This window comes from Microtus oregoni, unplaced genomic scaffold, assembly GCF_018167655.1.
Source record: "Microtus oregoni isolate MIOR12 unplaced genomic scaffold, Mior012 000032F_ref0000030, whole genome shotgun sequence".
Taxonomy (NCBI): domain Eukaryota; kingdom Metazoa; phylum Chordata; class Mammalia; order Rodentia; family Cricetidae; genus Microtus; species Microtus oregoni.
In genome coordinates, this window is record NW_024543091.1 from 20,668,175 (window position 1) to 20,685,616 (window position 17,442).

The 17,442-nt window shown below is 37.8% G+C and overlaps 1 protein-coding gene across 6 annotated transcripts in view; it reads right to left on the reverse strand.

Annotated features, from left to right (window-relative positions):
• Herc1 (HECT and RLD domain containing E3 ubiquitin protein ligase family member 1) overlaps positions 1–17,442 on the reverse strand; it is a 170,874-nt gene that overhangs the window by 126,937 nt on the left and 26,495 nt on the right. For all 6 annotated transcript variants that reach the window (XM_041679778.1, XM_041679782.1, XM_041679781.1 and 3 more), the window contains exons 2-6: positions 10,535–11,490; positions 6,512–6,607; positions 4,682–4,876; positions 2,821–3,132; positions 240–336 (exon numbers count right to left, since the gene is read on the reverse strand). In XM_041679778.1, coding sequence (XP_041535712.1) covers positions 240–336; positions 2,821–3,132; positions 4,682–4,876; positions 6,512–6,607; positions 10,535–11,464 — 1,630 coding nt within the window. In that variant the 5' untranslated portion in view covers positions 11,465–11,490. The remainder of the gene's footprint in view (positions 1–239; positions 337–2,820; positions 3,133–4,681; positions 4,877–6,511; positions 6,608–10,534; positions 11,491–17,442) is intronic.

Here is a 17,442-nt window from a genome sequence, read left to right on the forward strand (position 1 = left end):
TAGGATCACGATGTTATGTTTCTTATTTCTGAAACTACAGTGCCTGGTTACAATACTTACAGATTTTATTACATCTTAGATAACAGCACCAGAATCTAGGTAAAATTATCTATAGAAATACAACCAATTTTGAGTTTAAAGCTCATATAATAAATGGCCTATGAACTTTATGCTCACTGGTTCTTAGCAACTGATTATTTCTGTTCAGGTGAATAATTCCAAATTTTAAAAACTCTTACCTAATCTTCCAAAGTCTCCTTCACCCCATGTATACAATTCACCATCCTCTGTGACAGCAGCACTATGTCTGTATCCAGCTGACACACAAACAACTACCTGGATGGCACATAAGGAAATCTGATAAGCATACGAATGTAAAACACATACACACAGGGACATCACAGACATTGTTACTCACAACTCACGCAGTAGCCATCATGAGGACCAAGGCTATTGACTTAATTACTAATTACTTAAGTCCATGTTCTGTTTGCTGAGCCCTGAACCCCAGCTTTGACCCAAACAAGAGAACAAGTTTTCTCAATCCAAAAAGGAGACATTGTGATTTCTAGCAAAGAGATCAATCTGATTACTAGAAGGAAAGTCTTTACCGAAGGAGTTGGAGAGAATGCAAAAAGAAACAATGGCAACTTTTAAATCTAAGATTAGCATAAAACTTCTGGTCTTCACTGAGCAAGGAAAACTCATTACATAATTAGCAACTCTAAAAATACTTGTTATTAACAATATAATTAGAATATAAGCTCACATTAAACTTCTCACTGTCCTTTTGTCATCAAAAATTATCTTTCATTAGTACAGTGGTTCTCAACCTTCCTAATGCTCTGATCCTTTAATACAGTTCCTCATGATATGATAAGATAAAATTGTCATTGTTACTTTATGACTGTAATTTTGCTACAGTTATGAATCACAATGTAAATATCTGTGTTTTCCAATTCTGTGTTTAAGTGAAACCTGTGAAACAGTCATTCAACCCCCAACAACTGGGTTGTGACTTACAGGTTAAGAACCACTGGATTAGTAGAATCAAGGCAGTAAAGACATATAACAATATACCCTGGGGATGACTTATACCTTCCAACACCGATCAATATTATCAGCTAGTTAAAAAAAGCACCAATAACTCCCTGTCTTTTTAGCCTCCAAAAATGAGAATTCACAAAGAAACTTAACTTAAAATATTATCATTTTTCATTATGACACTTAAATTATACTGCTATATAAGGGGAATATTTAAAAGAATATTTAGCAATGGAATTAAGAAAGAAAATATTAAAAGAACCAGAAAAATCACAACTGTTTAGAACATTTAGCAGAAGCACCTTAAGAGTTTCGTATCATATTCAATACTTTTTCAGTCACTGAGGTAGGGTCTCATTATGCTCACTGCCCTCAAACTGGCAATCCTAACTGTTTTTATCTGGAATTACAAATATGTGCCACCACACCAGCACACTCTGTACCTTATCAAGTATTTGTTGTTTATAAAGCTGCCTATCAAGTTTACAAAGTGGGACATTACAAGACCCATTTTTTTGGGGTTGATGAGTGAGTTGAAACAGTACAAGTCATAGCTGTGTGGTATTTATTTTATAGCCATTGGAGAATATCTCTCATGACAGGAAAAATTATTATATGTATTCTTTTATAAAATTTAAAATCTTAAAATAGAAACAATGTAAGTCTTACCTCTGTAAAGTCAAACAAAAATAAAAAGTTCTGGAACCAATTATTTAAATGAGACTCTTGACAATCACTTAACTAATCTAAATGCATCAATCAAGGGCTAGAGAGGTGCCTCACATGCAGACATAAGAATCCAAGTTCAGTCACCAGAACTCTGCAAAAAGCCAGAAGTGCTGGCATGTGTTTGTAATCTCAGGCTGGAACTGAGGAGACAAGAGGTCCCTGGGCTTGGCCAGTCAGCTTGGCTTAACTGGTGAGACCCTATCTCAAAAAACAAGGCTGAGCTGTAAAGAGTTTGCTGCTCTTGCAGAGAACCTGGGTTTGGTTTCTAGCACGTACACAGTTCCAAGTAATCTTCAGGCCTCCTCAGGCAACAGGTATGCACGCACATACACATAGTACACACACATACATGCAGGCAAAACACCCACATGCATAAAATAAATCTTTTTTGCTTGTTTTTTGAGACAGAGTTTCACTGTGTAGTCCTGGCTGTCTTGGAATTCACTCTGTAGACCAGGCTGGCCTCAAACTCACAGAGGTCCACCTGCCTCTGCCACCCTATTGCTGGAATTAAAGGCGTGTGCTACCACTACTACCTAGCAAAATAAATCTTTTTTAAAAGATGTATTTTTGTTATTTTTTTTTATTATGGAGGAGGGCATGTGCATATACATGCAAGTACCTATGGAGGTCAAAGACACTGATCTCCCTTGGAATTGGTGTAATGGGGTAGTTGTGAGCCACCTGATTGGGTGTTAGGGACAGAACATGGGTCTTCTGAAGAGCAGAAGGCATGCTTAGCCACTGAGCCTTCTCTAATCTCCCCCCACACACACACACCAAAAATCTTAAAAAGTGAAATGCTGTCCTAGAAACAACACCCAAGGTCGACCTGTGCCCCCCACATACACATGTAAAGAACTAAAGTAGAAATTAAAAAGAACTAAAATTGAACGACACATGTAAAGCATTCTATAACCTATAAAACAGATACACAAAAAGATAACCAAAGGTAACTCAGAAAAGAATACATCAAAAGACAACCAATACTGCCAATTACTATACCACCGCATCTGATTATTTGTAAACCCACAAAAAAGCACATACCTTTCCCTGTAGTGGGCCCTGGATAAGCTTAGGGTATTTCTGGGTTGAACTGTTCCCATGTCCCAGTTTCCCATAGTCACCATCACCCCAGCTGAAGACTTCACCTTCTGTAGTAAAAGCTAAAGTGTGACCATCGGAGCCTTTAGATGATGAAACTTTTTTAATGGACCGGTGAGGCTCAAAAGTTAACTTTTTTAAAGTAGACTGATTATTGGAATCTCCAAGGCCCAGTCTCCCATAGCTGCCTTTACCACAAGCTCTCACAGAGCCATCCGTAGAAATGACAAATGTGCAATACTGTCCAGCTTCAATCTACAAAAGAACAACAGAATTTTAGGTTAGAAAATGTTTTGAGAGAGTCAAAGTACAATACTTCAAGTTTGTCAAAAAAGGAAAAAAAGGAAATTGTTCAACGCAGAATATGGCATGATCTTCCATAGAGAGCAGTAAGCAGAAAACACCGTATTCACATATTCATTTCACACTGAGGATAAATTCACGATCTTTTAAGGTTATCTACCGGAGCATGACAAAAATAAAACAATGGGGTTGGAGAGATGACTAAGTGTTTAATAGAACTAGCTGTTCTTTCAGAGAACCTGGGTTTCATTTTCAGCACCCACACGGCAGGTCACAACTCTTTAACTTCAGTTCCAGGGAATCTGACATCATTTTTCTGGTTCCACGGGCACTGTACTCACATGGTACACACACAAGTATGTAGGCAAAACACCCATATACATAAAACTAAATAAATATTTTTTTTTAAAAAAAATAAAACAACAAAGTAAAAATTATACCTTCGTCTTACAATTGGAGAAGGAAAAAAATCCCATTAATTCCTTAACAGTCTATTAAAGCAAGAATCATTCACATAAAAATTATACTCACAAGCTGGGTGGTTGTGGTGCACATCTTTAATCCCAGCACTTAGGAAGCAGAGGCAAGTGGATCTCTGTGAGTTCAAGGCCAGCCTGGTCTACAAGAGCTAGTTCCAGGATAGGTTCCAAAGCTACAGAGAAACCCTGTCTTGAAAAAACATAGATAAATAAATAAAACATGTGTATAGTCATATATTCTATATGCATAATAAAAATACAATTTAATGAAAATATAAAGTCTTACATTGAACTACAAATACAGAGGGGAAAGTGATCATAAGACAATGAAATGACAATCTGAAAAAGAGAAAAGTCCAGTTCTTATTATTACCAGTGTTGACATAAAAATAAAACTTGATGCCATTCATTAGGCTTTTATTTATTTAGTTATGTATTTATTCTTATTTTATTCTATTTATTTTTAGGATTTGGATTTTGAAACAGGTCTGGAACTAATTATATATACCAGGCTCTGCTTCCTGAGTACTACTAGCATTAAAGGTGTTTACCACCAAACCCTGCTTCATTAGGCTTTTTAAAAATCTAGGTCCAAATTTAATATTTTCGGTATAGAAATGGTGCTAAGGATATTAAAGATGAAAATATGTATTTTTCTGTTAAAATGAAGAATTAATATGATATAATATATAAATATAAATAGATGATCAATCAAGAGCTTTTTTTCTTTTGGCTTTTCAAGACAAGGTTTCTCTGTGTAAACAACAGCCTTAGCTGTCCTGGAACTTACTTTGCAGACTAGTTTGGCCTCAGAGACCCACCTGCCTCTGCCTCCCAAGTGCTGGGATTAAAGGCATGCATCACCATGCCCCGCTTCAATCAAGAATTTTTACTCACTGAAAAACAGACTCAACATTACTTAAGGCACAGAAGTACACATACACACACACACACACACACACACACACACACACACACATCATTATCTACCAGTTCACAAGAAATACAGAGAGAGAACTTACGGTCTGAGCATCAGAGAAACTGGGAGCCAGTTTGGGTTGTAGTATTTTCTCCTGTGTGCCTTCTACCAACTGATGGCTGCTATTGCTACCCCAAACATACACTTCACAGGTTTCAGAGACAATGGGAGCATCACCAGTCTGAATGCTGTCTGGGCTTGCACATGTTCTTGAGTAGTCAGAAGCCATTCTACAAACCTATTAAAATTTAAATACACAAAATAACCAATACATTATTAGTCTAATTTTACATGTTCTCTGAAATTATTGTCTTAACTTCTAATACTCTAAGCTAGTCACATCTATCATCATAAACAGCTTTAAATAGATAGCTAGTATATTTACCAGCACAGAATAAATCAGAAGAGAAAAATACACAATCAAGCCTTTTAAAATAAAAATGCTATCACATACACTTTACAGAAAAATCAAAGTTCATAAGGACAAAGTAGGAAGAAAACACCCCTGATAACTCACCTTGACACAGTGTTAACTATTTTCATATGCATGGTCATTACTGTACATACAGAAATGACAAATGATACAAGACATTCAAGCAAAACCTTCTGCCTGCTCTGCACAATAGTCCATTTATTAGTAAAATAACATTAACCACTCTCCTCTAACTGCCATTTAAATTCTTTATTTTTATTATGTAGACCATTTTTAAGAATCTGTTATTGGGTCAGGCATGGTGGTGAATATCTTTAATCCTAGTACCTTTATAAAGGAGGTAATATCAGGCAGATCTCTGTGAGTTTAAGGTCAGCCTGGTTTATATGATGAGACCTTGTCTTAAAAAAGAGTATATTACTGTATTTTGTTAACTTCCTTAAAAGGAAATCTCAGAAATGGGATTATATACATAAAAAAAGACAATCTTATGATTCTTGGAACACATTATATCAACTTGCTTTCTAAAATGGTGCCATAGTATTTGATGCCATGGTATTTGGTCACCAGTACTGTATAAATGGAGGACTGTCCTGAAAACAGTGACAGCCTAGAACAACACAATACAGAAATGTACATAAAATCTAAGTCACAGCAAGTTGGGCGGTGGTGGTGCACACCTTTAATCCCAGCACTCATGAGACAGAGGCAGGCAGGTCTCTGTGAGTTCGAGGCCAGCCTGGTCTACAGAGCAAGTTCCCCAAAAAAGGGGATATAAACACATAGATTAAAAGATTTTAAAGACATTTTTTAGGAAAAAACTGAACTAGAGTCCAGGCACACATATGTAGCAACACAACTACAAAAAACTGCAAGGAACTTAGTTTAAAAGTCAACATAGTGCTTCCGTTGTGGAGGAGAAAAAAAGAAATGACCAGAATGTAAAAGGACTTCTGCATTTCGGGGTGTGTGTGTGTTCACATGCACTGTGACACTCATGTGGAGGTCAGAGGATAGCTGGAGGGAGTCTGTTTCTTCTGCCATGTGGCGCCTGGAGATTACGCTCAAATTGCAGGTTGACAGTAAATGCCTTCAGTCCTTAAGTAGTCTCGGCAGTTTAAAATTCTATTTTGTGTTTTTAAAACCAGTTAGAAGGGTATTTATTTTATAACAACTCATTAAGGCACAGAACTGGTTATATATATTTCTGAATTTGTTTTACTCAATAATTATTTTTCAACAAAAGTTACCAGTACATGATTCAAAACAAAATAAATAAAAGGTGATACACTAAAAAGTATCTCTTTTGACTAAACACTGAGTTCCACTCTCCAGAGGCAACCACTGGCATCATTTCCTTTTAGAGCCTTTCTAGAGATCATACGTCATAACATTTTACAACAACGTCTTTTTTAATGCAAAGCTATGAAGATTACATACCTCTTCAAAAAGACATAATGCTGCCTCATAGAGTGAACATAAGCCTTCAGATGTTCTAGTTGGTTCTCTCCACTGACTCCGATCAGCAGACGAACCCTGTAATTAAACATTGTAGGGTACCATATGGAAAGAAAGCAACATATATGCTAAAAAAAAAAAATCAATACACTACAAAAATCTATTTGAAAAACTGTTTATAAGTTTAAGTGTACTGTGATTAAATCTAAACATTAGGCTATGAAATCAACTAAAAGGGTTACAAAACCTTGAGTCAAATGATCGATCAATTAAGCACCAATCCCTAACTGCCTCATTAAATAGTAAGAAAGCCATACTAAATAAAACACAGGTTCTTCAGGACAAATGCAGAATCTTGAAGATAGCAGTCTACTTTCCAGTGGTATCCTTGACTCACTAAGGATATATGACAGGGTATGAGGCCTTGGGAAGAAGGAGAGTTGATTTCTGACTAGGTACACCTGCTATTTGTCCAGAAATGACAGGATAAATAGACAGAAACTAGAAAGCCAGCAATAAAGTTAACCAGTTACATTTTATAGCTGTTATAAGGGAATCATTTGTGGGACAAGTTAATCAATTTAACAGAAGCAGGTTAAAAAGTATACAACGTAGTCAGAAAAAAAATATGGGTTTCAAAGAAAGACTCAAGGGTGTAAGAACAAATTAACACAGTAAATGGCCCAAGAGTTCATGTTATATTACGATGCTCAATAAATGCATAAAACATAATTGCCTTACACCTTCAAGATCAAGGTAAATAATATCTTACCTCACAGATTAACATGGCAACTGAAAAAGAATATGCAAAGCACCTGGTAAAAAACAGGCACTACAATTAGTTCACTTCCTCCTTACTTCATGTAGTGAGGAGAAGTGAATCAAAGATGCTGAAAGGCATGGAGTAAAAAATAGTATTAAATAAAGAACAAAATACACACACATATTTACTAGAAGAATTTCTTAAGCTTATAGAGTCAATTTAAATATCAAATCAATTTGTGAATACATAAACAAACATGTCTAGCACATATTAGATCCTGCAGTAAGTAATCCAAGCACAGGGGGCAGGGATGGGATGATGAGGCAATGAAACTCTCCCCGCACCCTGCCATACATCAAGCCAAGCTCTCCCGGAACCTATTTCCAGGTCCCTTACAGTTCTACACCTCCCATTTGCAGCTTTAATCAAGACTAAGCCCCCTACACATACATACACACCTATATATGCAAGATAAATTTATGGTACATCACAGTACCTGACTCCTTGGCTTACAGACTAAGCCACGTGGTGTAGAACACTCCTTACCTACCAGAAACTTATAGAAGTTAGAAACCCATGTATGATCTCAAAGCATATTCTCCCCACCCCCCTTTCTCTCTCTCTCCCTCCCTCCAATTGTGAAGGGTAATTCTGTGTCAGCATTTTTCCTGAACCTGTTCTACCTGACATGCATTTCTGTTATACTAATAGACGTTGTGAAGAACAGTCTAAAGTCCTGGGGTACTCCTTTCCTTCTAAGGGAAAGGTGAAAAGGCCTCTTACTAATTTTGTTCTAGAAGGAAATACACCATGGCAAGTATATAATCATAGTCATGGTGTCTAATAATATCTTTTTCCTCTCTTTGGTAGGAAAAGTTATACAAATGCATAGCTTATAAGAGGAATTGAGTGACTTTTCAAGGGAATGTTAACATATGCAGAGGAATAACATTTCAGATTTGAAATGAGAAAACCTTAAAGTATGAAAGAAGAAAAAATAAAATGAGAAAAAGAGATCTCCAAGTAAGAGGTTGTAATAGTGACTAAGAAAACACAAAGAGCTTAAGTGTTCCCCTCAGCTGTTATCTGAAGACTTTTGTATTTAGATTATAACATAAAGTTCTAGGTTTAAACAACAATTTAAGATTATAGACCTATGTCAATATTCTGTACCCCAACAAAGCACTACATGTTTTAATCTTATTTAGCATTATGAGGTTCAAATTTTCATAGATCCTGTCATCTAAAGTCTTTAAGTACTTATCTATAACATTACTTTTTTAAGTGAAAACTTTTATAAAAAGAAACTTAATGATAAAGTGACAAATATTTACAGTTCAATTCACAAATGCAAAACAAACAGCAGATAAAAAGTTGAATGCTTCTGACTTGAACATAACTGTCTTAATGAAATATTTTTAATAATCAAAAGCTTTGCATTTCGCTTGGTGGAAGGAAAGGCTTGGAATATGTAAATATAACAAATAGCATTTTTAGTGAATTTTAAATACATTCGTTAGGTTATTTTGGGCAATAAAAGAAACATTAACTAACTAACTAACTAACTCTCACATTCTTCCTTCCTTCTTCCCCTCTTTTCCACTTACAAAAAAAACAAAAAAAAAAATCTCTGTTTATCACTGTGAATTCAAAGCCAGCCTGGTTTATACCAGGAATTCCAGGACAGCCATAGAAACACAGTGAGACCATTTCAAACACACACATACACACACACACACATACACACACATACACACACACACAAGCAAAGCAAAGCAAAAACAAACAACAAAAACCTGATCAATTTAACCTAAGAATAGTTAGACCTAAGTCAGTTTATAAGTATTTGAGTCTTAACACTTTCAAATTTAAATTTTTATTCTTGGATTTCAAAAAGTTACTACATTTCAGTCTTGCACATTCTTAAATTTTATCATATATAGGTTTGTTCTTTAATATGATATTATAGGTTATGGTGGTGAAGGAATTTACTTCTACAGACAAGAAACTCAGGGGCTGGAGAGATGGCTCAGTGGGTGGGAGTGCTAGCTGCTCTTCCAGAGGACCCAGGTTCAAGTCCCAGCACCCATATGGCAGCTTACAACTGTCTAAAATTCCTATTCCAGGGGATTTGACACCTTCACAGACATACTGCATGTATAGCAAGAAAAAGGGGGGGGGGGGCTAGAGAGATGGCTTAGCAGTTAAGATCACTGACTGCTCTTCCAGAGGACCTGGATTCAATTCTCAGCATCCACATGGTGGCTCACAACTGTCTGGAGCTCTAGTTCTAGGGAACTTGACACCCTCACAAAGACATACATGTAAAAAGTAATAAGGAAGGAAGGAAGGAAGGAAGGAAGGAAGGAAGGAAGAAAAACTCTTTAGACTTACTTAACTTATTCATTACTTCTCTTCATTCAGGTCTCTGTTCAGATTTAACAACTCAAGAGTCCCTTCCCTGACCACATTAACTAAAATAGCAAACCTTTTAACACTCAACTTATCATTTTTTTGTTTTCCTCTTAAAATGGCTCACCTGAAATTACGAATATTTTATGACCTATTTATTTTTATTTTATGCATACAGATACTTTGCCTGTAAGTATGTCTGTGCAACTTGTGCATGCAATGCCCACAGAGAACAGGAGAGGATGTTGGATCTCAGGGAACTGAGGTTACACTATGTAGGTGCTGGGGCCTGAACCTGAAAGAGCAACAAGCTCTTAACTGCTGAGTCATTTTCCCAGCCCCCTAAATTTATGTATTTCTTTCTTGATCATCCTAGAAAGATGTGAACTCTGTAAGAGCAGAAAGTGCTGATTCTAACACTTAAACTATAAACTCGGCTTCTGACCCAGGGGCCTTCATTGTACTAACTGTCCTATCCCTATAGATCAATATGTGCAAATTTCTTCCCAGCCGGGCAGTGGTGGCACACGCCTTTAATCCCAGCACTCGGAGGCAGAGGCAGGCGGATCTCTGTGAGTTTGAGGCCAGCCTGGGCTAGAAGAACTAGTTGCAGGACAGGAACCAAAAAGCTACAGAGAAACCCTGTCTCGAAAACCAAAAAAAAAAAAAAAAAAAAAAAAAAAAAAAAATTCTTCCCACAGAGCATAAAAAAAAGTTTAACCAACTTAACATACCAAAAGAACTCCCAAATCATTTACAAGAGCCACAAACTCATTAAAAGCAGGCTGACTAGCCAGCAATCTGTCAAAGTTGACGCTTGAAGTACATACCAATGAACGCCTCATCTGCATTAATATAGCCATGAAGCAGTCGAAGCTGATCATTCCTTCCTGGCTTGATAGTAGTTTGTTTTTCTCCATGGTATGTACAACTGCTGAAGCTCCCAAAGCCATTTCTATCCATTCAAGAAGATATCTCAAAGAGCCTCTCTGAGCTGCCAAGCCAAGCAGCAACTCAGAAGCTAGTCTACGACCTAAAGTGTCTGCCCCAGAATTGGGAATAGTTACTCCTTTAAGAAATGCTGTGACTTGTGATAAGCAGTCCAAACCCATAGGAGGAATCTTGCTTTCATTCGCTAAAGACAATGGAGGCAAAGAGCTCACAACTTCAATTGCAGTGTGAATAACATCGTTGCAGAGACTGAGACCAGGTCCCGACACAGGCATCATCCAACTTTGTCTTAGAAGTGCAAATAATAAACTTAGACCTGTTCGGACACCCATTTCTATAAGTGCATCAGTGCTTGACCGGGGACGTTCGCTGACAGAATGAACATCCGCTGAACCAGAGCTGCTCTCTGGAGAATGCTGCTGCTGCTTCACTTTACCTTTGTCGTGGTACTTATTAGAAAGTGCATAAAAGACACGCTGGAGTACAAGCAGTCGCTTCCGTAGCGCCCCGGCAAATGGGGAATCTGAACATACCATCTTTGCTAGTGCTAGCTGGCTGCTAAGAAGGGCATCCAAATAATGGTCCTGCTCATCACTTGAAAGAGACTCACGTTCAAAGTCGGGCAACTGTGGTCCTTTGAGACATAAAACCTGTTGAGGCAAAGGTATTACTTCCTTATTGCTGACCAGTTTAGAATACAAAACAGTAACTCCCTCTCTTGTAGCAATAGATTCACTATCCTCTGTGATCCAGGAGCTGTTCAGATGTTCGAGCCATTTCAGTTTCACAGGTGGAACCATAGTCGCCATGTTGATTTATTCTTCAGCCATTAGTTCTACAGAAGAAGAAAAGAAGACAGTCAAAAACTAGACCCCCATATCAATTGTCAGAAAGTGTACCTTGACAATTGCTTTTTCAGATTCCCTCATAGATAAATGAGAGATACATAGATTTTCTTAAACGCACAGATGACTCTTAAAGTGTTTCTGAACTTCCCATTTTGATTTCAAAACTTAGAGAATGTAAATGAAGCCTGTGATGGTTTGAAAGAAAATGGCCTCCAAAGGGAGTGGAGCTATTAGGAGGTGTGGACTTGTTGGACTAGGTGTGGCTTTGTTGGAAGATGTGTGTCACTGTGGGGATGGGCTTTGTGGTCTCAGACATATTCAAACCACACCCAGTGTCTCAGTTCACTTCCTGCTGCCTGTGAGTCAAGATGTAAGAATTGTCAGCACCTTCTCCAGCACCATGTCTGCCTGCATGCTGCCATATTCCCAGCTGCCATGCTCCCTGCCAAGATGATAGCAGACTAAACCTCTGAGACTGTAAGCTACCACCTCAATTAACTGCTTTCCATATGATAGTTATGTAAAATGAGAAAAGAATGTATTTTTAAAAATTCTTAATAAAAACAATTTTTAAATGTTTCCCTTTTAAGAGTCATGGTGTTTCTTATAGCAACAGAAATCCTAACTAAGACAAAGTCTAAGGTTAAGGTCATGGTATATGTCAATGTTATATTTTAGCTTTGATAAATATGGCACAGTTTAAAAATAAGACATTAAATTAAACAGAAAAGAATAAAGGATATCTGAATTAATTGACTGATAAAATCTATGTGACAGAGAATAACAATTTTTAAAAACTAAGAAGCTGGACTCTCAAGAAGCTTGCACCCATGTTTTGGCTGTATGCTAACCTTTCTTTGGCATCTTTCTCCCTCTCTTAATTCTGTGTTTCTTAACGAATTCTAAGTCTATTTCAGTAAAAAATAAAATAATTAGAAATTTTTCAACAATTTACTATAGAAAACAAAATTCTGTGGAGAAAGCAGCCAAGACCTGATCTCATCCCTGGCTCTCCCTTCATGGCTACACTTATGATTTTTGATTCCTGGAAAGAGTCCCTTTGTATTTAATTTGCACTTGCTGTTCCCTCTACTTAAGAACCTGCCTTCACAAAGTCAATATCTAGTGCAATATCTCAGTTTAAACAGCCCCAACACCAGGGATTTACTACTGTCTACTAAGTAAGACAACATAACCATAAGGTAACTATCACTTCCTGAGGGAAACAATTTGTGACTGTACCCAGTTGAGATAAAGTCTATCTTTTAAAATACACAGTAGTCATAACCTTAACTTGGTAACACCTTTCACAGCTTGCAATTATATACTATTTGTGTAGTTATCAGCTTAATGTGCATTTACAACACAGTGAGAAGTATACACCAGTTAGCCTATTTTGCCCCTGGTTCCTGATAGCTTCTAAGACCCTAGAAATGTCATATGTGATAGGGGTGCATTTTTTTGATATTCATAAGCAAGCCCCTTCTTAACATATCTAAACTTATACTCAGATGACTAGGGTAACTCTTGGTGAGTTCCATTGTGAAGGAAATGGTCATCAGAAAACCAAACAAGCAATTAAAGGATTAAAGCTTTCATGTCTACTTCCACACCTCGAGGGAGTGAAAGAGAGACGGCTACTGAGTCGACATTTATCAAAGCTATTCTCTTCTCCAAGTCTAGGAGGAGAGCCCTTTTCCAGAGGTCTTCAGGTTCAATTCTGGCACGTGCTGGGTGCAGTTCATCCCACTCCAGCCCCAGGCACTTGCTGATTGGTATGGACACTTTGACTCATTAAACCATATAAATTGTTAAACCAAACTGTAGAAAAGGAGACAGATTTGGACTGAGCACCTGCATAAAGTTTTACAGACCAAACCATATTGAAGGACCCATGCTAACGTTTTCCATCAACAAGCTAAAACTAAGTCATTATCTCATCTACTGAGAAAGCAGGGGAGACAAACAGCCAAATCTCCGAAGAGCCAGTCTTGGGCACATGACAGAAACCCTTTGCTTTATCCTACACACACAGGCAGATTTAAAGAACCAGTCTACTTTGTTCTTTATTTCTGCTTGCTTCAGTCCTTTTCTGTCCATAAAGCTAACCTCCTCTACTCAGCTCACCAAAACACCCATTCTAGTACAGAATGAGGTGCTGCCTGATTCAGGAATCATATATAAAAGCAAATTAAATCTATAACTTAGTTTGCTCTAAATTTTGTCTTTTGATAAAATTATCGATGCTTAACTGTGCAAAATCAACACTTAATGTTTGTAGTTACCACTAATTAAAAGGAAATGCACAAAAAGCAAAAAGACTCGCTGCATTTGCTGCAAATTGTTTTGCTACAACGTCAGTAAGAACTAGTCAACAAAGCAAGAAGTCAATGTGCTTATTCAGCACAAAAAGAACTACAGACAGCTATAGACAAAAAAGAATCAAATGAATGGGATTTCATTCTAGAACCACTAATTTACAATCCTGATGAACCAGCTAAATCCTGGCAAACTGCTGTTTTGTTTTGTTTTGCTTTGTTTTACTATAGAATGATTTATCCTACTAAAAGAAGTTCATTTGTTTTTTTTCCTCTTTCTTATCCAAAGCACAAATCCAAATATAATTACATAAATTATCAAATCCACCAACAAAAAGTAGAATTGGAGAAACCACCAAAAGATTAGGTGTTTAAAAAGAAAACAAATAGTACTTCAATATTATCCTGAAACCAAAATAGGTTAAAGGAGGGGAGAGGAAGGCTAAAGGACAAGCAGAGGATTCCTGCAAGTGAGTCCTTAAAATGGTTCCGGCAAGTGAATTTGCCAAAATCTGAAGTTTGCACAAACGTCCCAGGTAAACAAAGCAATTAACAGCTATTAACATTTATTGAGCACTTTCTACATGGCAGGAATCATTACTGTCTCAAGACAACTATATGAAACAGGTGCCCAGGCTACCCCCATTTGCCAGCAAAGGAAATAGGGGCACAGACAGGCTAAAGAGTTTGCTGTGGTCACAGTGCCAACAACTAACAGGCTAAGTAAGACAACAGCCTGACATCTGGCCTTCCAAGCACTAAATCACACTGCTTCTAATCATCATAGTGGTAGAAGAGGGAGTTTCATAGGTTCTACATCATTCTAAATTTTTAAATTAAAAACCTCAAAATGTTTCAATGAATCGAATGCCAATGCATCTCATTCTAAAAGGTCTACTACTGTCATTTTAAAATACATTCTCCCTAGTCACCACCTCAAGATTGTTCAAATATTCTAGGGCTGGGCATGACATGCATACCTTTAATTCTAGTACTTGGCAGGCAGATCTCTATGAGTCTGAGACTAGCGTGGTCTACATTATCAAGATCTAGGCCAGCTCAGGCTACATAGTGAGACCCTATCACAAAAAAACTAAAGAGAAAGGTAGGGGAGGGTTTCAAATCAGGTAAGCAAAGAAAAGGCAAATGGCTTTTCACAGTACTATTCAGAATTTTTGGGGGACAGACATGCAAAGGCTTAGGAGGCTAACACAAGAGGATCCCCTGAGCTCAGGAGTGTAAGGCCAAGAGCCTGGGTAACATAGCAAGATTTCATCTCCAAAAAAGAAAAGGAGAACAATATGGGAAGGAGAATAGGGAATGGGAAAGAAGAAAAGAGAGAAAAGAATGGAAATGAGGGGGAAAACAGTTCTGATAAAAAACAAAGTTGGGAGAGGTGTTGGGGAGATGATCAGTCAGTAAAGTGCTTGCTCAGAGTCCAGCACCATGGTGTACTCTGTACACTGACAATCTAGCCTAATCAGTGAGCTTCAGATTCAGTCAGTCCAAAAACAAGGTACAAAGGAAGACATCCAAGGTGTCCTCTGACCTTCAACAAGTTCGCATGTGCACACATGCACACACAGAGGCGTTTGTGTGTGTATGTGTGTGTATCCTCCGATACTACACCAAAGCTGGAGATCAAATTTATTGAATTAGAAATTATAAAGCTAATATAATCAAGGCATGTGATACTGGTATCAAGATAAATGAACATACCTTAACTGACAATACACAAGGAAACCCATGTAAATATATGTCCAATGATTTTTTAATTGAAATACCAAGGCAGTTTCTTTTTCTCTTTCTTTTTTCTTTCTTTTTTTTTTCCCAATACAGGGTTTCGCTGTATAACAGTCCTAGCTGTCCTGGAACCCCCTTTTGTAGATTAAGCTGGCCTTGAAATCAACAGCTGGCCTAGGTCTGAAAAAGCATGGGATAAATCCGGACTAGCTGAACATAGCGGACAATGAGGAATACTGAGAATTCAAGAACAATTGCAGTGGGTTTTTGATCCTACTGCACGTACTGGCTTTGTGGGAGCCTAGGCAGTTTGAATGCTCACCTTATGAGACCTGGATAGAGGTGGGCAGTCCTTGGGCTTCCCACAGGTCAGGGAACCCTGATTGCTCTTGGAGCAGATGAGGGAGGGGGACTTGATCGGGGGAGGGGGAGGGAAATGGGAAGCGGTTGTGGGGACGAGGCAGAAATCCTTAATAAATAAATAAATTAAAAAAAAAATAAGATACAGAGTGACTGGGAAGCCACCTAACATCAACCTCTGTCTAACGCATGCTTACACAGGCACACACACACAAACTCGAAATGAATATAGAATGTCAATAAAAATACGAAAAATGTTGACTCTCACTGGCCACCAGAGAAATGCAAATTAAAGTAACATTGAGATTCCAGCTTACCCTAGTCAGAATGCAGTCAACAAGAAAATGAGTGACAACAAACGCTGGCAAGAGCAAGAACAAAAGGGAGACTTTATGCACTGAGGTGTGAATGCCAAGTCCAGCCACTATGGAGGTCAGGGTGCAGGTTTCTCAAAAACCTTTACACTCGACCTTCCACAGGACCCACTTCACCACTCCTGGGTATGGGGCCTCAAGTCACATCCTCGAGACATTTGCATACCAGTGTCTACTGCAGCACCATTCACAACAATGAAGCTGTCTGGCAAAAGAGGAAGGAGAAGCAAACCTGTCCAGAGGACTAAGGGGACCAGTGGGGGGGGAGGGGTGAGAAAAGGGAACGCAGAGAATAAAAGGGGCAATAGACTCAACATACAAGATATACATGAGCTTGAAAAATTAGCATTCTAAAGTGGGATTTATAATTTAATTACAGAATTTGCACACACAGAATAAAAGTTGTTTTTCAAAACAAAAAAAAATAACATGGGAAAATCCAAATTTAAAACTTTCAAATGAATTATTAGAATTATATAGAGGTTGCAGAGATGGCTCATCAGTTAAGAGCACTGGCTACTCTTGCAAAAGTCCCAGGTTCATTCTCCACACTCACATAGAGGCTTATAACTGTCTGTAACTCCAGTTCCATAGGATCTAACACCCTCTTCTGGCCCCTACAGGCACCAGGCAAGTAATTGTGCTGCACAGACATATATAAAGGAAAAACATTCATATATATAAAATTAAAAGTCAGGTCAGCAAAACAGCCTAGGCAAGCTGTGCAAGCCTATCAACCTGAGTTCCAATTCCCAAAACCACGAGGAAAGGAGAGAACCAACCTTTTAGAGTTGTCCTCCGACTTCTACATTCACACAGTGGTATATGCACACCCACATTCATATGCGCGTGCGCGCGCACATACACACACACACACACACACACACACACACATCATGGAAATATATACACACCACAGCATAAATAAATCTTAAAATTTTTAAAGAAAATTAAAAGTCAAACAAAAACTGAAAAAAAAAACAAAACTATTTATAAATCATGTATCCAATGAAAGACTTTTAACAAGAACATATTTTTAAAAGAGTCCTAAAAGAGAGACATAGTGGCACACAGCTTTAGTTACAAATACTCATGACACTGAGGAAAGAGGATTGATCACTGAACCCAAGAGTTGGAGATTGAA